This window comes from Scophthalmus maximus, chromosome 6 (assembly GCF_022379125.1).
Source record: "Scophthalmus maximus strain ysfricsl-2021 chromosome 6, ASM2237912v1, whole genome shotgun sequence".
Taxonomy (NCBI): domain Eukaryota; kingdom Metazoa; phylum Chordata; class Actinopteri; order Pleuronectiformes; family Scophthalmidae; genus Scophthalmus; species Scophthalmus maximus.
Window position 1 is genome coordinate 12,074,551 of NC_061520.1, and position 24,368 is coordinate 12,098,918.

Consider the following 24,368-nt stretch of genomic DNA (forward strand, 5'->3'; position numbering starts at 1 on the left):
TAAGTTAACAAACTTGCGTCTTCTCATATCAGCCATCACCAGAAAACTAAAATAACTGGCTCTGTGTTATATAAAAACCTATTTGAAGTTGCGTAACAAGGGGCAGTTGGTGACCCCTCGGTACGGCGAAAAGGGAGTGGACTTCAGACGGACTCTCTTGGAGTTTGATTTTGAGGGTTGAGACAGGAGAGGATTATTTATGATCCATTGGCTCTGATGATTCATTGGAACTTGTGTGCTTTTAATGTCATCTGGGCTTTGGAAATAAGTAGTTATTATCTTATCTGAGTCCCCCGTCAGCTATCTCCCTGAACGGCAGGAACCTTTCAACACCGGACACAGCTGATGTCTGCAGTAACTCCAAAGAAGCTGATACTGTAGTTTTGGATTTGAAAGAATGATAACAAGTCACAACAATAGGGTTGTATTTGTCAAATATTAATCAAATGTCATAGCCTTGCCATAGGCCTACAAACAAAGGAGGTATTGTATGACAGATAAAAGGGTAAAACAAGAGAAAACATTTTTGTGCATAAGAACAAGTTGACTCACTTATACTTATACTCATATCGGGCAGCATTTTAATAATTAACCAACATTCATTTAAATTCTGCTCCTTGATCAATAATGTTGCAAGGCAGATGTATGAGCCCCCGAAATGTTTGAGCAGCTTCAAGGATTCATGGGTAATAGGAAGAAAATCATTCCTTTGGCATATAGCAACACATTTTGCTTTGGTTTTTACTTATTTTGCAGTATTCTTGTTTGCTGAATCTGATGTCTAGTCAGCATGTAGCATTTACACTTCAATTTCCCACAAGTAATACTGTTTTCAGTAGGACCTACAGTACATAATTAAAAATAACATTTTCCACATTGAACATTCCAAAAATATATACGATTGTAAATGTACCTTGGGAAAAAAGAGCTGAACTAAAATTTGATCTAGAATTTTTTTTTTGCTTTTTTAATTTGCCATAAAACTTTCCTTCCTTACCTTCATACTTTAACAGTGGTCACTGTAATGTTCTGCCTCTCATTGTTATATGATATATTGTATGTCATAAGTATTGATAAAATTTGTAAATAAGTCAATTAATAAATCATCAGTTCATGATTTAATCGAACTGTCATGCAAATGCAACACTGTGATTAATAAGCTATAAATTAAAATAATGGAAATGATACGTTGTTGTTGCTGATTATCCTTTTGATGAAAGTTAAAAGAATCTTTGATGACATTTACTTTCAAGTTACTTTCAAGAGAGATGGCTGTTCTTCTCTGTGGGGCTGAATATTCTACCCATGTTCTTATCCGAGCAAATTCTGTTATTTTGATCAACCTTCTCCGACTTGATTCTACTTGTTGTGCCACTGTCTCTATAATGCAAGTGAAGGAAAACAAACAGACCACTTTTTGCTGGGCTTGCTTGCCTGCCTCTTTGTCACCGAATAAAAGTGACAAGGTCAAATAGATGTACCTTTAATTTAGTGAAGTGTAACCGAAGGCTCACTCATGCATCACCTTCTCTGTGACCTTGGGTGCCTCTTTTCTTTCATGCAAACATCTTTAGTATGTATCGAGTACCTGTTCCTTTAGATATCTGCTGAGAAGTGGATGTAAGACAATGGGCCTCTACATACATGTGGTTAAGGAGAACTTGCCAAAAGCATTTAATCAATTTAGCCCAGACTTGTCCTAGGAATCATGTCAAATTAGTCTGCTGTTTTTAATCTTTTTCCATCTTTGCACCTCATACTAATGTCATTAGGCTGTAAAATGCTGCAATTTAAATTATAACATGATTTGGAAATGTATTTATTTTACATTCTAGGGATGGGACAATATCACTTTTTCTTGTCCGATCCGATACCGACCCTGCAACCTTGAGTATCTGCCGATACTAATCTGATACAATCTGATGAAAATACAAATAATGCTCAGGATACGCTTTGCTTAACCTAGCCATCTAAAATCTCATACTCAAAAAGGAAGACATACCAAGTCAGCAACATGACAGAGTTATGGAATACTGCTGTTTTATTTCTCACAGAAGTTTGTGCAGAATGTTTTATGGTCCGCATCATTCAAACAAGCAAAAAACGAATTGAACTGCAAACTGTTAATTAAATAATAATAAATAAACATAAAATGTGATGCCCGAATGTCGTTCAAGGCTTAGTAGTAGTTCTTATGTATTCCGATATCCGATTCATTAATTTTGGCCAATATTGCTTCATACCGATATGGAATATCGGATCGGGACATCCCTTGTACCTTCTAGATGTTGTTGCGCGATGGCCAGAGCAGCGCTGTGCTGCCAAATAGTGCAGTTTGCATGCATTTTGTACATAGACGTGCACGGAGATGGCTGGCTTATTGATAAGTCACCTGACAATTGTCGCCATGCAAGCTGTTATTATATGATTTACCTGAAAATGTACTTTTTTCTTCAGTGGACTCAAGGTAAGGCTTAAATTCCCCCGGCTCATGACGCCTCGCAGACGAGACAGGAGTGTTCACACAACGGGCGTCATGCGCTCACTGATGTGTTGTGAAGGCCAGGTGGATGTGCCGTGACACAGCTGGTAGCAAGCTGCTCTACACGCCAGAGGCATGTCAAATTATTTTAGCATGCTGCTTATTGTGTAATATTGCGATTGAGCGAAGGCGTTCCACTGCCTGATCCGACAGAAAACACTGAAGATAATGATGAGAAAAATATTCTTGCTTGAGGCCCAAAGCATTACATCAGTTGTTTCCTAGTTTTAAAAGTACTCACTGATCATCCCTGCATAATTCCTCACTTTGCTTTGAAGCGTCTGACGGCCACTGAGGGCAGAACTGGTTTTTACCTTTATGGTTCACTGATAATTAAGTCGTCTTATGCAGATGGGTCAGTGAAGGAATCTGAAAAAAAAACTCTTTTGGAAGTTCACTGTAAAAAAAAATCACACACACACACACACACACACACACCTGAACATTTCTCAGTTAGGTGGTTTCGGTAAGACCTTCTGAGCGTGTTGGAAGTTTTGTTAACAATATTTGACTTTTTGAACTGCAGTGGCAGCAAAGAGATCTCATTGGTTGTTAGTGTTACATTCACAAGGAGAAAGGTGCTACACTACCATCCTTCCAGGATTAATCCATTATTTGTTTGTGGCTTTGAGTGTTACCATACCAGAATTGGCACAAGTTTGATCTAATGATTAGGTTAAAATTAGCTGAATGCTACAGATACTAACCTTTTACATTCATTGTTAATCGTTAATCTAGAGAAACATGCAGGTTGAAGAGTAGAAGCAATTTCAGTTGTCTCCGGTTTTCTTTCCCGTCTTCTTTCTTTTTCACTGTTTCTTCTCTTTCTCCATCTCACCTTGGTGGGATGCCGTCAGGCGACTCCACCCCCCGCGTCTGTCGTTTCAGAAGTGCTCTGTAGAGTTTAGTAATCTTGACTTCATTTCGTGGCTGCAGAACAAACATAGTTGAAACACTGTTTTACCTGCTCAACGTCAGCATGTAAGCTTTTTCTCACTGTGATCATGTGAGCAAGCTGAATCCCTGATTCACGTAACATTTAACGCCAAGAACCAATGTGCCCAAGTACGACTGCTTGCATACATGAACACTCCACTTTTTTGGGATTGTTGACTTTTGACTTTTGTTTGGCTTTTCACTGAGCTACTTCCTCTCTTAGCCTGTTGAGTTACTGTCTGCTCATTGCAACTGAAGTTTCTTAACGGGGGGTTTGTCACTGTCAATTTGTCAAAACTGAAATTATATAAAGAGATTATGTATTAAGAAACATTCTGCAGCACCAAGCCTTTAACAAACTCCGCTGATAAAGTGAGTTCTTATCTTCACAAAAGTGATAACATTGTACTATCAAATAATTGAAAAAAAATCAGCACAGCCATTTAATTTTTTTTGTCAGTGCTAATACATATGGTCAGATCAGCGCAGATTTTTGCCAGTGCCAACTGTTGGAGGTCTGCCAGTCATACAGCAGTGGCGCTTTCTCTCAGTGGGACAAAACGGAAATGACAAGGCAATCGCCGTTCTGTCGGTGTTGCCATGGTAGCGCAGGCCCAACTGTTCATCCCAAGGTTAATGGGATGACACCTGGAACACAAAGTACCATACTGAGAGAAACATGTGCCTGTTTTACTTAAAACAAGTAGATAAAAGCGAGCGGTGTCCCATCGCAGAGCCTCTGCGCCCAGAGCCGGTCGGATTAACAGACCTAATGGATGTCGCAGACATTAGTCGTTCTACTTCTTGCACAGGTGGTGAATCAGTGGCCGAAGGAATGAGCGAGTTTTTTCAAAATGTGGATGTGACGTCTTGTGACAGTGAAAACATGTTGAAGAGTTTGAGATCATCAAACCTGCTTGAAACCATCTAGGTTTGTATGTTCTGTACTGATGTTTATGTGGCTGTGTGCTTGTTTTTGCTGCTGCCACATGTTCTGAATTGCTCTAAGTTGACCTGACACCTACAATATTAATATTAATGTGTAAACACATTGCATATGCACATGGAAATGTGACATTGTGTGAATCTTTCAAGGACACCGCACTGCTCAAACGGGCCACTTTTCACTCATCTCGTTCTATTTGAAGTCGTCGCTTCAGACTGTAAACCGTTGACCAGTTGAATTTGTTCAACTTTTTGCCCAATCAAAATCCCATAATTTCCCCAACCGACTCCAATCATAAAGGAAGTTAAATTGATTCCAAAATAACTGTATCCGAAAAGGTTTCAAAACATGGACTGCTGAAGTGTATAATGCAGCCCACCAAAACAAACGTGATCAGTTAACACCTCTAAAACAAAATAATCACATCCTTCTTTCACAGTCGCAACAAATGGAGAACATCAAAGCTCTGCGAGGATTTGGACGCGACAGGATTTGTTCCAACGCTGTTCCATTGTGTTGTCTTACACCTTTCAGTTGTTCACGATGTTGTGTAACCGCTGAGTGCGTCTTTGTTGAAAGAAAAGATAATGCGAAGGAAGATAAAAGGCTCATCTTCTTATCTTTAGGGAAAAAAATACATTTGAAACAAAAGAAAATCTCCCCATATCCCCCCCCCCCCCAGCATTACGACCATGATTCTGCTTGGTTATTTATTATTGAGAATTTGTTTTTCTATATATCATACTACGCCAAACAATCACATCTGATTTTTGCTGTGTATCGTTACAGTTCCCTACCGCTGGGCGACTACTGTGGAGCGACTGGGCATCAAGTGCCTTGGTTATAGCTATATTTATTTTATTTTTCAAACTTACAATTGATCCAAAATTTTGAAACAAACATATTTTGTGATCACAACTACAGGAAGCTTCTAACTACGTAAGCTTTCTCCTGCTCTGGAAGTAACACTACTAATCCACACACACACACACACACTTTCGAGAGTGAAGCCGCCTGCAGCATAGTGTAACATTAAAGATCAAAGTCAGCACTCTGCAGATATTGAGCCGACACACGCGACTTTTCCTGCGAAATATCCAGTGCGATCGGTAACGCCGGTGTTATCACAAATTTATTACCCGGTAGGGAACCTTCCCAAACAGCGGCCTCCCCCGCTGCAAGGCGAGCTGTATCATCGGTGTACCTCGTTCGTCTTTGTCCATCATAAATGTATAAAACATTCAGTGTCCTGCAGGCGCGAGCTGATCGCTCCTACGAAGAGTTTCAGTAGAAGAAGTGTGTCTTGCAGCCCAGCGTGGGAGCAGCTCTCTCAGAGCCATATGCAGAACGTAGCTGCGAAAGTGTGGCATTTAACGTATTAGAAAAATCCCAAACTAACGGTGAAATTGTTCACCTCATCCCTACAGAGCAGCGGGGCTGCGGTGGGAACGGCTTAACCGCCGGGATTATAGTCATTCTGATGGATGGCAATGAGACAGATTAACCGACTGCTGGGCAACCCCTCACTTATCTGATTTTAGTGCTGCTCCTCCCTTTCTGTTCTTAAAAATGCAGAATTATCCCTTGCAGTAAATGAGATGTAATGTGTGTTTGATTGGAAAATTAGCAAAAGATTACCCCCCCCCCCTTTTTTTTATTTATAATTTCACTGAATAAAAGTGACCTGTGGAACACTTGAGTGGCTTCAACTCGTTCTGTCACTTTTTTGTCTGGTGTGATGAACTGATGCTATTCACCAGCTTTCTGTTTGAATAGGCCACAAAGTTATCTCTTTTGTTTTTATATCTTTCATGTTCCGAGCAAACATCTAATCGTTTCTCCACGCGGCTGAAATACTGAGTCCACTGTCTGTCAGGTGTTACAGGCTTCTCTGTCTTTTGTTGTCGTGTTGCTGTTGTGCAAGGATGGAAATTGGCCCGTGCGCTACAATGCGGTGTAAAGTGGAATTAAGCGTGTACATTTTTATTTTCTCTCGTACCCAACCTTTACCAAAATCGGTATTTCTTCTCTGACAACCAGGACGGGTCAAAGCCTGTCCTCCCATGCTTGTCGGCGGGGGCGCAGCTGTAACTGCAGGAGAGCTGCTCGTGTCTCTGGCAGAGTCTAGCCTCCCTGCTGTCAGCGACAGAGCCTGTGATCAAAGCCGCTGTCCCCAGATTACATGCATTTGAAAGAGCCGCTGATATTTTGGCCTGATTTTCAGATGTTCAGGGTCGACGTCTGTCCATCTTTGGTTTTAGGGGGATTTGTCTGACCCCTGCTCTGCTCAGTGTTTGTGGGGAAAAGACACACACACACGGTGAAAAAGACGAGTAAAGAAAGCATCATGACTTTGAAAGACGCAGTAGAGATTCTCGTACTGAGCGGAAATGAACTGGGGTGAATTATATGAATAAAATATTTTTGGTTTATTTTTTTCTGAAATTTGTACATTTATATTAGGAAAGTAAGTGTTTAAGTAGAATATATATTTTGCGCATGCACTAATTTCAAATGAGGTCAATAATATCAATGAAATATTTAGTTTTTCTCTTGTCTTGTTTAGAAATGAGTTCATGTATATACATGTTCTCATTTCAAATAAGGTGAATTATATAAATATATTTTATATATTTTTTACTTTTCTTTTTTGAAATTAGGTGCATAGTATGAATAAAATACACAAAAAAAATTGAATGGGTACAATGCAATATTTGTATGTTATTTACATTTTTAAACTCTTTTTTAAAATTTATTTATTTTTATTATTTTTTCTCAGGTGGCGACCCACCACACCAGGGTTAAAGTCGGAGAAACACTCCATCTGTATCTCAGTCAAATCTGAGAAGGTTTTTGTAGTTTGCCACAATTCACTCAAGAGGAGAAAGAAGTAAAGCAAGAAAATAGAGATTGAAATTGCCCACTAGAGAGCTGAGATAGTTTTCTCTCTGTGTGTGTGTGTGTGTGTGTGTGTGTGTGTGTGTGTGTGTGTGTGTGTGTGTGTGTGTGTGTGTGTGTGTGTGTGTGTGTGTGTGTGTGTGTGTGTGTGTGTGTGTGTGTGTGTGTGTGTGTGTGTGTGTGTGCGTGTTTTATTGTTGGTAGCCTACATAGCACACATTATTGGTTAGGGAAATAGCAAATGTTTGAAGCAACTGCAGGCATTGTTCTTCATACAGCTCTGCCTAAGAATATATATATCTTCTGCCAACCCAAATGGGATGGAAGTAAGGCACAACCAATTGTGCGGCTGCCTCAAGTGTGCAATACTTTACCAAACTATATTTCCCAAGAACTTATATAAATGTACAGTTAACCCTAGTTTCACTCTCAGTCTGTGTCTGAGCTCACGACTGTGTGGGTGTAACTTGTGAACTAATGTGAGCTTGTGGAACAAGCTACTTGATTTTATGGGGCACATAATGATATTGCTATTTGGGAATTCATAAAATGTTATAATGATAAATAGACCAGTAGTTATGTTTATTTTTTTAAACAAAGTCAATTTGAAAAAAAAAAAAATCTTCCTTCCGAATTTTGCATTTTTAACTGAAGTCAATACTAAATAATGCATATATATCATGCAGGTGAGTTATCGTAGAAATGCAAAGTGCATTGAAAATGAGCAACAAAATCAAAACGGGTACATTTTGGTTTGACTTTAAACTAAATGGCAAAGAATTGTGAGTAGGTTCCACATTCAGCAGAACTAAGCATCATGTTGATCACACTGCTTTCCTCTCTCTGACCCCCTTGTTCGGTCTATCGACTCCCACGGCCACCTCCTCTCTTGAGTTTGCTAGATCTTCAACTTTAGTCATTGGTTTTCCCCATATTGATCGGGGTGTTAACTCTGTGACGTTAACCTTGGTAGCGCTGTGTGTGCTATGTAGGCTACCAACAATAAAACACGCACACACACACACACACACACACACACACACACACTGAAAACTAACCTTGGTAGCTGGGTTGTTATATGACGGGGAGTGATTTTGGTCTCCAAAATATTGCTTTCACCTTCAATCAAAGTATTGTTTAATAATCAAGCTACAGACTGTGTGGCTGATGAGGTTATGGCTGGTTATCAGCAACACAAAACGAATGGAATAGAAGAGAATCAAATGTTTATTTTTTTTATTTTTTTACATAAAGGCTTACCAGATATTTTTGTACACAAAGTGCTTTTTACTTGAATATGATAAACACTCGCTCCACTTTATAGAAATCCCTCACGTGCAAGCGCCTCTCTGCCTGATAGTATTAGTATTGCATTCATTATGGCCTCTGTTCCAGGCTATGAAATATTGGAGTTGTTCTGGTGCAGACATATTGGTAAGTCTAAAGCCATGACTGACAAATTTAATCCTGCCTGCTAATGCAGTCATTAGTCAGAAATGCCGCTCATATCTATTCCAATATTTGCCTGCCATCCAGACTTTATAAATCCATAATCTTGCAGGTGGTGTTTAGAAAAACAACTGCTGTTAATTTAAATCACTAGACAGATCTGAGACATTTCTTATTGTACTCCTCTCCCAAAACAGAGGCTGATTCAGTGGAAGCATGGATGGAATGACTCCTCTTTATGTGTCTGCACACCCTGCAGTCTTTTTTATGATTGTGCTCCGGTTGACGGGGTTAAACATTTCAAAAATAATCCTGAATCTTTTTTCCGAGGGACCCGCGCTCTCGCGCGTCTTTTGGTGCAAGGTGTTTATACATAGCAAAGACATAAAGCCACCCTTGATCCCAGGGTGTTTTAGTGACGAGGAGTTCACATATCTTTTTCATGAGCTGGTAGCAAAGTTGCCCTACATCTGCAGGGAATTGGATCATAAATATTGTGTTAACCCAGAAAAGTTAAAATCCATGCATGCTCCCTTGTTCCCCTGATCCCTCAGCTTTTGTTGTTGCATTGGCCCATTGTACCCGAGAAGAGATCAAGGGGACCCCTGTCGGTTGTGAATTATTCCTTTGTAGAAGCGCTACTGTAGGGGATGGAGGATTAAAAGAGCAGACAGGGGATATGGATTCAACAGGAAGTCGGTTTGCAGCACACACTGCACATGAATTGTTTAAAGTGGAGTATTTTCTATTGAATTGTGCATTTGGTATAATGTTCTTTCTGTACCCATTCTCAGCACAGTTTCAGTAGGTGTAGCATTGTATGGAAATACTGTACCTCATTCAGATATTCAAATCATAAATGGACAATTAACGCTGGAATTGCCTGTATACAGATGATGAATTTTCATTGTGTTTACATGTTGTCCAGGTGCTGAGGGGCGTAGAGGGCACTGCAGCTGAATTAATGTCCTCTTTTTTCCTCAGTATCCATTAAAGGCATATAGAAACCTTCCTGCTGCTGAAGCTGTTATATTGTCCGTGTTTTTTAGTTTAATGTGTTAAAACCAGTCTGCTCAGACAAAGGAGATGTCTGGGGCCTAGCTTACATTCTTATAGGCTCTTGTGTCTTCTGTTTCTGCAGGAAGCCATGGACCTCGAGGCTGGGCAGCCTCATATCCAGAATGTGCCGCGAACAACCAATCACCTGTGGACATAGCAGACGAACGAGCTCTGGTTTCAGAGGAGTACCAGGAGCTGGTGCTGGAAAAATTCAACACTGAGTCCTCCAACCAGACCACCATGAAAAACACTGGGAAGACAGGTCTGCACAACAGCTTTTTAGTTTTTTGTGTTTGTTTAGTCAGTCCAACTTAATTTATGCAACAGCTTTCATGCTTCAAAATCCATCCATTCATCATCTACCGCTTTACCATTTAAGGGTTCGTGGGAGCCAGGCCCAGCTGACATTGGGCAACAGGTGGGGTACACCCTGGACAGGTCGCAAGCCTATTGCAGGGCCACATACAGAGACACACAACCATTCACTCTCACATTCACACCTACGGTCAATTAAGAGTCTCCAATCCACCTACACCCATCCTGCATGTTTTTGGACTGCGGCAGGAAGCCAGACAACCCACGAATATACAGGGAGAACATGCACACTCCACACAGAAAGGCCCTGATGGTTGGTTGGAACTGTGACTCGTTAACCACCACACCACCATGCAGTTGCAGTTCAAAATGTTTTACAAAAAAGCTCATAATACAATAAAACGGAACAAAGATGTTGAGTTGGTAGACAAACTGTACAATAAAGATTTGCATTCAAATTATTCCGCGACGTGTAGGTTGCAACATGACAGCTCATCTTCCGATAGATGCTTTCATTACATTTTACGTCATTTTACAGCAGGATTGGATCTTTCCATCACTGTGTTGAATTACCTTGATTTAAGTTAAAAGCATGTGTTCATTTTATCTTTTGAACGGATTGCATATTTAATATCCAGGAAGTTAAATAATTTCACAATATACATGGACAATGTAATAAAATACGTATAGTGATTTATGTTTTATCCACTAGTTTAAATCAAACTAGTGGTTATTAGCAATCGCCCCATTACTTGCCTTCATTGTAGCGTGCCCTGCTCCCACTATCTCTCACCCTCTTCTTTGCACACAGCCTGCGTGCGTTGTTTACGGAAACGTCATGAAGCTCACTTGATTAACTGCTACTTCAAACTATTGCCAAAATCCATGGACCATTGGTGCGAAAACCCTGACCTTAATTGATCTCCTCTGCTGTTTGGTGCCGTTTCTCTCAGAGAGTAGTGTCATCTTTTGCATATGATCATAATGAGAGTTGTTAGCCCCCATGACAACCAAGGCCACCGGGACAACCGAGCAACGCTCCGGGCTGGCTTTTATTTACAAAGATGGAAATAACATGGCCGGCTGTAATTTTGGGCTCATGCAGTATAGAGGGAATTTTCTATTTCTAAGCACAGTGAAAATCTGGGGAAAAAAGGGAGCCACAGTAGCACAACATATTATCATGCAAAGGCAAACTTAATATTTGGCAAATTCACAATTCCACTGTTTTCGGACATTAACTCACTATCAGTTTGCCAAACAAGGAACCTTTTTTATTTTTGTTTATTGTAGTTTTTTCAATTGCTAGCGAGCGTCGGCCAACACTGAAGCCCCTTTTTCAAAACTCTTCACACAGTCTGCATCAATTAATCTCATCTCCCAAACTAACTCATATCAACAAAAAAACTTTCTACTGTCACAAAAAAAAGCTCATTCGTCCGGAACACTGGCGACAATTCTCACTCAGAAAGATTTTTTCACATAAATCAGCATTACATTATAGAATAAGAAAAACAAATATTTTACTCTATTGACTGTTCTTAAGTATATGTAAGAAGAATGAATCAATACTTTATTTTTTCTATATACTTGCATATCGTAATTCTGCAAAATGAAAGTTTGAAACTTCAAATTCCTTAGCTGCAATAATGAAATGAAAAACCCCAACAACAACATGTATAATCACTGGTACTGTACAGTAGTGTGAAGGTTCTAGTCCCTCTCCCACCACCAGTTTTAGTCTCCCTCTCCTTTCTCCTCCACGCATCTTCCCTCTCGCTCTCTTCTTTTTCCCACCAACCTTCTCTTCCATATGATCCATGGTTCTGAACCATCCCCTAAGCTTTCATCTTAATTTGCAATCGGCTATGTTCGGAATGTTCATCATTTCATTTTATGGTAAATATTCTATGACAGGTAGACTTTTGCTTATTGAAACATATAATCTTAATTGAGGAGTAAAGTAACTATACTACATTGCTGAGATAAAATGTACTTTTGGGTATAATGTGCGTTCTTAAATATCTAACAACTTTTAAAGATGGTGGATGGATGGATGGATTGGTTTGCTGATGTTCGATGAGAACAAGGTCAAAAGCAGTGCACAAACCTTACTCTGTCTTTATTTCCAATGTTGCATTTGATTCACTTTACACTTTAAATGTGACTGAACCTGTTTGAGGACTGCTTTTTCTTTGAGACATTGTTAGTTATTGATTCTAAGAAGGAAATTCGTCCTTCATGTTCTTGGGAAGATCTTTCAGAGTTTCGAATGTGCAAACTGTCTTCAAATGACTCATTGGCCTTTTGAAATCCTCTTCTGTTTTCCCACATCAAGACTTGTTTCTCATCCTTGATATTTTGTGTTTTTGCAAGGTCACACTCCTGTTTCATGCTCCCTCCTCGGCAGTCTTTTGTTGTTGAATTCTAGCTAAGTCGCTGAAGATGACGCCTAATTTTATGCAAGCCTCTTGTAGCCATTGTGTGGTTGTCAGTGCACTGTGGGCCTTAGGAGCTGAGAAGAAGTCTGTTAGTGACACTTGAGTCATATAACACCTGACTATGTCATAACCTTTTTTATATTTTGCATGATGAAATTCAACCATGCAATGTCTCCTCGCATTCAGGCTGAGATGTTTCACACATCATATCCTTCTTTGCTCGTCTCCAGGATTTTATGGGCGTTCTTTTGAGGAAGGTTGCAGCCTATGATACCCGATGCCTGATCGTCTGTCCGGATGACTCACATTTTGTCAGTTGAATCATTGCACTTTTTAAACATCATCATTGTGCAGGAGCGATGCAGCCTGGACTGCTGTTAACGTTTGCACACCTACTCTTTAAAATTACTGAGCTACGAGATCAGCTGAGGGAAGAGCGGTGCAACTCTCTTCAGTTTACTGCTCCGATGCTCTCGGCTCTGGTGCCGACTGTAAGCAAAGTGGTCTAAGCAACATTTCAGCCAGACACTGTCGCATCCTGCTCTATTATGTCTGACAGCAGTGGCCACGCAGGAGAGACGCCCCGCGGTGCGCTATGATTTTATTACTTAACTGTGAACAGGAAACACGTTTTATTTCTCCGACTGTGTGTGAAAGTGGTTCTTTATTTTAAGATCGCAAATGGGAAAATAAAGGGATTATAAGATAAAACTTCACTCATGCAAGCTGTTATAGGAGTGCAGTGTGGGCCATGAGCTCCGTAGGTGATCTCGGCCATTAGGCTAACAATGTGGAGGACTGATTGCTATTGCTTCTCAAAATTGTGGGTTAGTTGTATTGAAGGAAAAAATTAAAAACTGTCTATAGATCAGAGAGAACACGGAACACACAAGAAAACAAGAAAACGAAAGACTGACTTTGACCCACATTGTCTTCATTGAAGCTGCCACTAGGGGACGCTGAATCCAAATGCTGAAATCCTGCATGGATGGGTCTTCAACTTCACACTATTTAAAAGTCTGTGTTGTGATGAAGAACTGAGTGAGTGGATCTAATACAAAGTTCATTGTGATTGATTTCACAATGCTCCCTGGCGACTCGACCCGCTCTCAGATCGGCCGCCATTCGAGCCGCATTCCTCAACAAAACATTTCTCAGTGAAAATTCAAACAACTCTCGACCGAATTCATGAGGAATCTGAGGACCCCAGGGACATTTGCATTGATCAAGGATTTACTTTCACACATACTCCCCTTCTTTCACAGGCTGTGATTCAAGGTCTTTTTGGCTAAGCTTCTAATTCCTGCTCTGCTGTTGCAGGGTTCAAACACACCCAGGGCTGCATTTCTAATGAGACTCCCAGGGCCAGCCAGCATCCTCTATCCTTGACTTTCCTTGTGCTTAACACAGGATTACACCACATCAATAACAGCAATAGCGGGGACTTATTACCGTCTCTGTAAATGTTATGCATGTTTGCAAATGAGTTGCACAATTATCATCATGCCATAGGTATTTTTTCCACTTCTTTTCGCTTTGACCTGATGCTCTCAGTCTTGGAAATCTCCTTCATCCAAGACCTCTTCCTTCATGCTGTAGGCCATCAGCTTAAGCGGCACTGGCACGCTAACGCTGCTGGCAGATTCTTTCTTGCCTCACGACAGGGGCTCAGCTCATCCCTCATCACACGAGGTTCTCCTCTCCTCAGATCTCCCTGTCTCTTCGCTCATTTTCCCCCGGATCGCACACTCGTTTTCTGCAACTGTTCTTCCAGCTATCCTCGGCAATGGTGATCTGGCGTCTGTTGCCGTGATTTCATCCATTCTCTCTGTACAGCTTGTTCGTGCTCATCCTCTTGGTTTTGCTTTGTGATGTGATTAAAAGTGGGCTGTCCTTCTCCAGAGACGCCGACTAAATCTCTCCGTAACAGGGGGGATCAGCCGACAGCGCACCGGGTCTAATCTGGCTAATGATGTCAAATGTAGACACGTTGGAGGGCTACAGATACATTAACATGTAACCTCGGCCAGGACATCAGAAGGATGGTAATCTGCCTCGTCCTGGTGGTGTTTTAAGATGCCATGGGAAGCTAACACGTCTTAAACTCAAACCCATGACACTGTGAGAGCATGAGTACATTCATGAATGTTTGCTTCCACAGCAACAGACAGTCTGAACTTTTAAGGTGAATCAGAAGGAGAATTACACGATCTGCCCTGACTTTTTAAAAGTCTACGACGACTGTTTGAAACTATCTCGGAGCACTGCAGAGTTTCATGAGTGCACTGTGAGAAACAATTGGGATGAAGTCAGGGAAAGTCAGGTTTGACTGAAATCATACAGGAAAAAAAGAAGTATATATCTGACCATTATCCCTACATTAACTTGACCTAACATCTTTGAATAGACATGTTGAAAAATGCAGATTCTGTTATCTTCGCACCAAAACTCCCAAGCGTTGAACACAAAGTCGACCTATCCTAATGCAGACAGATGCCGTCTCACCACGCCATATTAATCCATGAGCTGTTAACACTCGACTTTCGGTTATGCAGCCACACCAATGACTCCTTTGACATGGAAACGGGTTTGGAGCCACTGAGGAATAGAATGTCATTAAATGGGAAATAAGTTGGACCCAGAAGTCTCCATTCGGTTGGGCAAGCTTCAAGGGTCGTCTGTCCCTGACAAAAAATAATGGATTCATCCTGGGTGGCTGTAGATGTAGCACCTCAGTAATGAAACATCGGCAATTGAGATAATGAGAATTTCATTGGAAGAGAGCATATCAAAAGACTAATTGAGCAGCGGGCTGCAGAAGTTAGATATGTTGGAGAGACTGTACTCTTTTTGAAACTTGGATCTCTTTAAGCGCGCATATATTGCAAGAGAAGACATTTTTGAGGTTATCATGGTTGATTGTTGGTTTATGCTTAAAGAGTTTAGTTTTTGCAAATACTAAACCCTGATATGCGTGTATTGATTACTAACTTGTCATTACGTGAATAACCTGATAGAAATGTCAAACTTACAAGGAAACAGACTTTGGGAAAAAATCATTTAGTAATTCTTAATATTTAGTTTTCGTTTTGAGACCAAAGTGTGACATCAGTATTCAAAGGAGGTTCTCGCCAAAAATAAAATATTTCCACTGCAAATTTATAATGACAGAGACCCGAGGCTAAATAACGTAGTGCTTTTTTAAAAAAAATTTGGAGACATATAATTTAACTGAAATTGCACAGTTTAGGTTTAAATCACAGCCAATGTCGGGCCTGGAAATGAGATACAAACCTTTCTGTCATTGATATTTACACAAATGTCAAAAGTGTTTATGCACATTAACATTTTTGACCCACTATTTTTAAATGTATGTTCTTGTGTTTATGTCACTGTTACTCAAGTTACTGTTAATATCACTATATATGTTAGTAACAACACATAAAAATGTCCGTAAATTTCATATTTTTTCTGCACAAAAATGTTACTAATGAATTTTCAGCAATGCCGAAAACTGGTTACAATCCTGAGAAAATGTAAAAATGAGAAAATGTAGAGAAAATGTAAAAATGCCTGCTATTATGCAGGCAGGAGCAATGTCATTACAGCCCTGCGAAAAGCTAGCAGGTGGAAGAAAATGACAAAGCGGCTGCTTGCCATTATATCTTCCTAGTGAACCGTGCAACAAGTTAAAGAGAGAATGGCTTTTTTCTGAAGCTGTTCACCACAGCTTCCCACAGTCAACTGATGGAACGTGAAGGCCACAGGAGGGGGCTGGCAGGTGCGCTCTCTGAAGGGGACATCAGTGGCATCATTGTGAATGTGCCCACCACTGACTTTGTATCCAGCGATGAAATGATTCCCCGCATAGTGGATCTTAAAGAAGCAAATCGTGTCAGGCTGTGGCCCGCCAGCCCCCCCCCCCCCCTCCCCCCCTCCCCCCGGAAAAAAACAACCCTTCAGCAATATTAGCTTCCTCCCAGAGTCTGTGTTAAAGGCAGCTTTTTTTAAAGTTGATTATATCAACAAAAGAAAAGGAAATGTGGAGTTTACACAATTCACACATACCTAAAATATATTAAAAAAGGTCAGAACTACGTCGTCATCTTTGCCGAGTTTGGATTGCTTTATTGATGTTCCGTAAGAGCTCAGACTGACAAATACCACAGGGGAGACAATAAATAATAAATAATAAATAAATAAATCCATGTATGAAGCCGGTGGAAATGGTATTGACTTTTTGTTGTGGACGATATTCAGATTATGTTTGACATCTTGAGAGATAACAAACTAATCTCAGGATCAGAATAAATAGGAACGCCACAAAAAAATAAATGTGTTATTTTTTGGGGGGGGGGGTAATTGAGCTGCCATTACGAAAATACGAAGATGAGAATTTAGATGATGAGAAATTAAGTTTTGATTTTGAGATAATAGGCGTTAAAAAAAATGTATGAGCCACCACTGCTATGAGCTCCTCTACAATCAGTTCTGTGACAACTAATCTCCATTTTGCTGCAGTTGCATGGATATACTTAATTTCCCATCTTTTTTTTATTTTTTATTCCTCTTTGGCTCCAGTTGCTGTTCTCCTGAAGGATGACTACTTTGTCAGAGGTGCCGGACTGCCAGGCCGCTTTAAGGCTGAAAAGATGGAGTTTCACTGGGGCCAGAGTAATGGATCAGCAGGCTCGGAACACAGCCTAAGTGGCAGAAGATTCCCTGTAGAGGTAAAACATCCTGTTGCTACAGTACATCTTGACAAATGTGCGATGTGGGATCTTGAGGGTCAGCGCAGATGTCGGCACAACGTCGAGTTTAGATGGCTGAGTTTTTAGAGAGAACAACCAATAGATATCTTCTTTTTTTTTAAGTAAGTAGATATTTAATTGGACATAGTGTATGATTTATTTAAGGCCTTTTTAACCGCTCTAACACCAACATGAAAATTAAGACACTGTTCCTTGTAGAATTGACTGAATTCTTTGTGGCACACACTCTATACTGCTTGAAAATATCCTGCGGGCATTTTAGTCTTCACAAGTTCGGTGGTGTCAGAGAGTTGATGTAGAATGGAGGCAGCCCATTCATGCTTTTAGAAATCTAGCTTTGGCTCCTCTCCAGGCAGCTGAGGGTCAAAGATTGTCAAAGAAAACAAAATTCACTTTGATCGTTAGCTATTTTAAGTTGAACTCCGTCCTCAAAAAGGGTGCTGAATGCTTAGAGGCGACAAATGTACAGAACAGGAAGTGTTTTTAATACAATCTTTCGAGTTCCGTTATGACAAATAAACATACATAATTGATATTCTTTGATTCAGTAGCAAGGATATACCAGTGGACATTTTGTAATAGAGATTTAATGAAATGAACAGTAAAGCGGAAGTTGGTACTTTTCTTGCCCTTGACATGTTTTTTTTAGTTGTTTTTTTTACATAAGATCACAACTGATTTATCCGATGCCATTATTGTCCAAAGACAAAGAACAGGCAGAGAAAACAATACAAGAAAAGTAAAGAACAAGAACAGTCATCACCAACTCTTGTAGCACAGATATAAAGGGTATTGAGTCTGAAATGTATTCTGTCTCATGGATTAGAGCAGAAATCCCGCTCTTTGTATGTGGTGCCTCTCAATTATTTAATTTTTCCCATTCATTATCTACAGTTAATATGTGAACGTGTCATGCTATTACATAGTTTTGAGGTTTTGTATAAAAGGTTTTTACCCTCTGTATTGTCAAATAATTAGTGTAAACACAACAGTGTGTGAAACCAGGAAATGGCTCCCTGTCAACGTGTCTCCGCGTCCTATCTCCAAACGCACAGCTAGAGTCCTCCTCGTTTGTTTTCTTGGCCCTGTTCTTTGGAGCCCTCTCTGCAGGCACCGCTTTTGATGCTGAATGGCTGAGTAATTAGATTTATTTTTTGCCACATCATTTTGTGTTCAGCGTAGTGTTAAAGGGCACCGGATTATATACAGCCATTATAAAGCTGTTGAGCATATGGCTTCCTTTGATGGTGTGCTTCTGAATGAGACGGTGGAATTCACTTTAATGGCCAATTTGGGCAGTTGTTAGAGAAAAGCTGAGCATGAACAAGAAAAGCATGCCCTCCAGATGCACCATTTATAGATGTGATATATAATGTAGATTTGTAGCTTAGCACGACTTTGTGTACAAACCAGAGGTTTTTGCATTGATTTCTCACACGGCACAGATTCCAATGCTAATGCACTTGAAATTTAAAAAGGATGATACTGTTTTTTATCTGTGAGGGGGGGGGGACAAAGCCTTAATTTATTAAATTACAGGATAACTGTTGTGTATAGTATCCAAAGATAACCTAACCCTATCCATGTTCATGAAAAAATAGGGCTTAATAACAATCATTCACCAATCATCAAGTAGAGTATTTGTGCTTATGTAAGAAATCAATGAATGGAATGCTGAATGCACAACAGAAATCATGAATGAACAGTAGCTGTAGTTTGGATGCAGAAGACGTCTGATAACTTGTACCTTTTATTCTGCTAACATGCCAAAAAACATGCAGCCCAGAAAGGACTGACGGGACATACGGTACTGTACGGTATGATGGGCATTGAGGGTTTTATAAGTGACACCATAGAGAAATTACCGCTTAAGAACAAACAGGGCAAACAGAAGACAGCCCCTCATAGGGAACTTCATGTTTTTTTCTTGGTAAATTAATCAGTCTTGAGTTGACCTCTCCTGCAGGATGCACAAAAAACTGATATTCACAATTCAGCATATACTGTATATTTACTGTGAACTACATATGTACTGTATATGTGCATAGTGCACCACATATTGTAAAGAACCAACGGCTCAGTGTGGGAGGTCTGCCTTTTTTCTTATTCTTTTTTTAAGAATTCTCCCCTGTCGATAAATCAGCCTTCATATATCAAACATGGTGCCATATTCCACACTGTAGTCCAGAATCTGAAAGAGTGAAATCAAATGATGAATGGTCGAAGAGGAACATGGTTATGTTGGGTCTAGCTTTTGGCCATTTAACTGTTCCATCCTGTAAGATGTGGCATTTTAATTTGTCATATTTATGCCTTGACAGGGTTTGATGTATTTGAGATTATATCACATCTGACACCTCGTGTGCTGCAGAACTCCCTACGTCTCCAAATGTTTGTGCTTCATGCATCCAGTGATCTTTTCTAGCTTTTGTTTCTTGGTGCGCCCATGTTTTGTTCTTCAAGAGCTGAACCAGCGTGACCTTGAGGGTGAGCTGCAGGGCCTATTTGTCTCTTTTAAACGCACTGTTTTTCAAATCTGTTGTCTAATGCTCTCCGCACCAAATGAGTCACAGTCGGCCGCCGAGCTGCATAAACCACACTGCGTAAAGCGTTTGACTTCAAAGAGCCGATCTCACCTGCACAGTTCACCTGCACATGTATACTGTAGTTCACACATGGGTGCAGGTGGTAGAAAGACAAATTCAGTTTTCTGTATTATGGAACTGCTCTGCATCTGTAACATACAAAATAAGAAAAGCGTGCCCGGGCCTGTAGCTCGCGAAATTAATCTAACAACAGTCTTTTTCATGGGAGTAAAGAGGGGGAATCGATAGATGGACCACCTGTTCGCTCAAACAGCACGATGAAAAATGAAACTGTGGATTTTTTTCCTGCCTCAGGGCACCATAGGGAGATCTTTCTAATAATATATTAGGGTGTCACCAAGGTTAGATTAATTATACATGACTTACAAATCATACCTTGGAAGGGTACAGCGTTTGCACACAGTGCTACGAATGTGAAGTGTCGGACTGAGTGTGGAGTGCATTATATTGAAGTACAGCTCCAGTAGCACTGGAAGTATATTTGCATCAGAAAGTTAAGTATACATTGGAGGGTCAAGACATGGGGAGGGGAGGGGTACGGGGCCTCTGAGAGGCCATTACACCAAACCTCAACAAAAAGCCCTGAAGATACAAAAACCACAAGCAAGTGAAGAAAACATATTTGCCAGTTTGACAGCACTCACAAAAAAAACTGTATAGATGTAAAATACACTGGACATCGGAAAACACAATCATCAATTTTGCCAAGCTTATGAAACATAACAAAATGTGTTGTGAATACACAAAAAAAATACAGCCACACACATATATGGAAAATACAAACCAAGTTCACAGAGTATAGACAACACAACTGAAATAGAGAAAACAAAACAAGATTGTGAAAACATGAAAACTAATGAGCACCCCAGAACGAGCGAGTTGCTGCCACGGTTGGCGGAGCATGGCATTACTGAGGTCCGTGGCAGGGAACGGGACGGCTGCAAGGGCCATCTGCAATAATACCTGAAGAATGATGTGTGTTTATCATGTGTCACTCACAGCAGCAGCACATGAACTTGACCAGTGTCAAAGTATTCATATTCACCACTGTATTTTGTACAGTCCCCAAAAAATTGGGTCAGTATGAAAATAGGCAAGTCAGGGTTAGGGTTTGGCTTTTGAGCCACTTGTCAAAAACAAAATTGCTTTGTGCTTCACTTGTAAAAAACACATAGGTAAAAACAGAGTCATGCACGAATAAAAACACTGAACATGGCAGAAATATAAACATGACCAATCATAAACATTAGAAAAATGTAGTAATAAATGCAGTATACCTTTATTTACTGACCCATTATCCTCTCTTTTCTACGGTCTTGTCTTTTATATTGCCTGTTAGTTATCTGTAATATTTCCCCCCCCCCACTGTATTGACACTCAATTCTTCTTGAAACTGACTGCTTTAGCACTCTGCTGGGTGCCCAAGTGGAAGAATGAGGTGGATGGTTATGTGTGATTGGAGTGAGATAATTGTGTCAAAGAACAGGTTTACCTGTTCACAACAAAGTGCTGTGGTTAGCACCGTCGAGTAAAGAATAAAGAAAGAAAATGGGAATTGAAATGAGCTGAACTTGTAGTTCTCGTGTCCTTCCCCTCGATATCGTCTCGGGAAATCATGCCAAACATGACTTTGTTTTTTCACCTGTTTGTGCTTAAATGGAACTCAGGAATGCAGACTCACTTTGGGCCTGAAAACTTGACAAAGAATAAAATAAAAATGAGAGTTATGAACTGAATCTAGACAAGAGAATGTCTCAGAAGATGGTTTCATGGGCTTTACGCTCTAAAGAGAAAACAGGCGGCAAATTATAAAGCTCAAATAAAGTTGTGTTTTCTTTTAGTTTCCACCTTTTCCGTCTGGTCTCTTGAAAGCTGCCATTGATTACTGGCACTCAACATTTTCAGATTGGCCGTGGTCTTTCCATATTTTGCTGTCCAAAAGTATTGTTAATTTTGTACTGATTAAAGACTAACATGTATGAATGTGTCTGAAAGTTTACTCCGACGAGGAGTTTGACGTCAGACCTCAAAAACATTCCGTGAAATGATCAAGTGATTCAAATCCCCTTTGGCAACATTTATTCCTGTATTGGCTGCTTAGAACATGCTAAGTGATCATTGATAATTTGTTTGATAATCACGTTTTACAAAGTGCGGTGTTAACAAGAGCGGGTCACACGAGCCAATCTCGGCGAGTAAATGAAGCCTAAGGGGGGCGACGTAATTGGGTAATGTAGTTAATAACATCTGAAGGGTGACAAATGGCCACTGCTCCTTCTTGCTGAGTTCTCAGACAACAAATTAGCTTCATTAAAGTCTGGCGTTAAAGGAACTCTGAAGGAAACTGATTTACTTAAATGATCTGGATTGAGTCACTTTGTACCTGGTTGAGGCCCGCGGTGCACATTAATGGATTTGTCCTTATTTACACACTTCTTTACATTGACTTTGTGCGTCTGTTGTCAGCACCTGTAATTGTAGTTTGGGGTTTGTCGTAATTTTCCTTTGGAAAAGAGAGTGGGGGGAAAAAAAAGGCAAGTGCAGCCTTTAATTAAATCAACATCTAGGACCTCTTTCTTATTGCCAGTTAACTTGGTTCAGTGACATGAAAGGGTTTTTTCAATTTCAAGAGGCCGGATACAGCGAGATGATGGACGGCTCCAATTGCTACTTTTAGAATCACTTACTGATTTTGATCCACCCTGTGAGTCTGCTTTGAAATGAAAGGAATGGAAATGTTTTCTGTTTTTTTGAAAAGGAAAACCAGAGCCATAGCAGGTAAGTGGTGTATTCTGTGGATGTTGGTCTGTGGATTTTACCCACACAACCAAATCAGAATCAATGTTGTGGGTGATTTTAGGTAATTGGGTGCAATGATTAAAAGGACACTATTCTCTTAGATCTCAGCACAGGAAAAGAGCCCACTCCTGCAGTCCTTCGACTCTGCTCGCGACCGCCTCTGTGAGGACAGTGGCCCTGAGGAATGGGCCGCTGTATTTCTTAAGCATCCTCCAGGAGTGGCAGCGCACAAAAAGGAATGACACCGATTATGGCAGATTGATGAGTGTGATAAATACTCCCTCTTTTATGCCCCTCAAAACTGCTTTTCATCAGCTCCTGTGTCCGAGTGATTGATGGCAGGACTGTTCGTTCTCCTTGTCCGCTCCTCAAGCTGTTTATGCTCTGTTTCCCATCACAGATGCAGATCTACCTTTACAATTCAGATGACTTTGACAGCCTCGCCGCTGCCATCAAGGAAAGACGCATCATTGCTGCCATGGCCGTTTTCTTTGAGGTAAAGCGTCATCAAGGATGGAGGTCAAGACAAGTATAAAAAGAACACCATGATTACAAGAGAACACCTATAGAGAGTAGACGAGCAGCACGGCTCTAGAGATTGACACGTCTGTGTGTTGGTCAGTTCTCCAATGTGGTCCAGACTGAAATATATCACCAACTATCACGTGGATTGCCGTTCAATTTGGTGTTTATACCTCAAATTAAGCCGAATCTCTTTTCGTGCGCCAACATCATCTGGTTTAACATTTGTTTCTCTAGTACTTTTTTGACACTCCAATCAGCCTCACTTGATTAGTTTTCTCAGAGGCGTGGCACTGCTCTGGAGGAAAACCTCTTTGTAATGGCTAGTCATTTAGTAAATGGAAAATATCTTTTTTCATAAGCTTATAAAATCATTTTATAAACATTAACACTGCCAAATGTTAGAATTGGATTATAAAAAGGGGGGAATGAGTAAAGAAACTGAGGAATAAGTTAAGGACACTGAGGAAATTACTTTGGGAATCATACTGGGCAGAAAAAGGACGATGTAAAAAGCGAGGAGTTGGAATTGTATTTGTCCAATTATGAATGAGCTGAAATATTAATGACATATTTAGGTCAGCAGATGAGAAATATTCATAAGAAAGGATCTTTAGGCACCTGTGTTGTGAAAGGAGATTTCCTTTTCAACTGGTTGCTGATTATTTTATTCAGTTCACTGGCACGTTGCAGATTGCTCTGAGATACTACAAACTGCCCCCTGGAGGTCTGTGCACGCGGGCACCTAATGGACACGAATGGTCCTAATTTCTGTTAACGGTAAAAACACCTCGGAGATTTATGAAGCGCGAAAAAGCATGCACCAGCAGCAACGACACTCTCAGGCCCCCCCTTTCTCCGTGTTACTCTCTTTATTTCTGTGAGCACTATCTTCGCGACTGATGACAGGTGATCAATGCGCGCTAACATTCAGCTTAATAGTATGTGGACAAGGGTCGGCTCTCGGCAAAGGCAGGCTGGAACGGGGACACAGGTGTTTGCGATGTAGGCCTTCGACTCAGACAGTGATGAACCGCGTGCGCGCGAGGACCTAAATGCCTCCGCTGGGTCTGACAACCGTAT

The 24,368-nt window shown here is 40.5% G+C and overlaps 1 protein-coding gene across 1 annotated transcript in view; it reads left to right on the plus strand.

Moving 5' to 3' along the window:
• ca16b (carbonic anhydrase XVI b) overlaps window positions 1-24,368 on the plus strand; it is a 94,623-nt gene that overhangs the window by 39,335 nt on the left and 30,920 nt on the right. Inside the window, exons 3-5 of the mRNA XM_035631555.2 lie at window positions 9,913-10,092; window positions 17,168-17,316; window positions 23,164-23,259. Coding sequence (XP_035487448.1) covers window positions 9,913-10,092; window positions 17,168-17,316; window positions 23,164-23,259 — 425 coding nt within the window. The remainder of the gene's footprint in view (window positions 1-9,912; window positions 10,093-17,167; window positions 17,317-23,163; window positions 23,260-24,368) is intronic.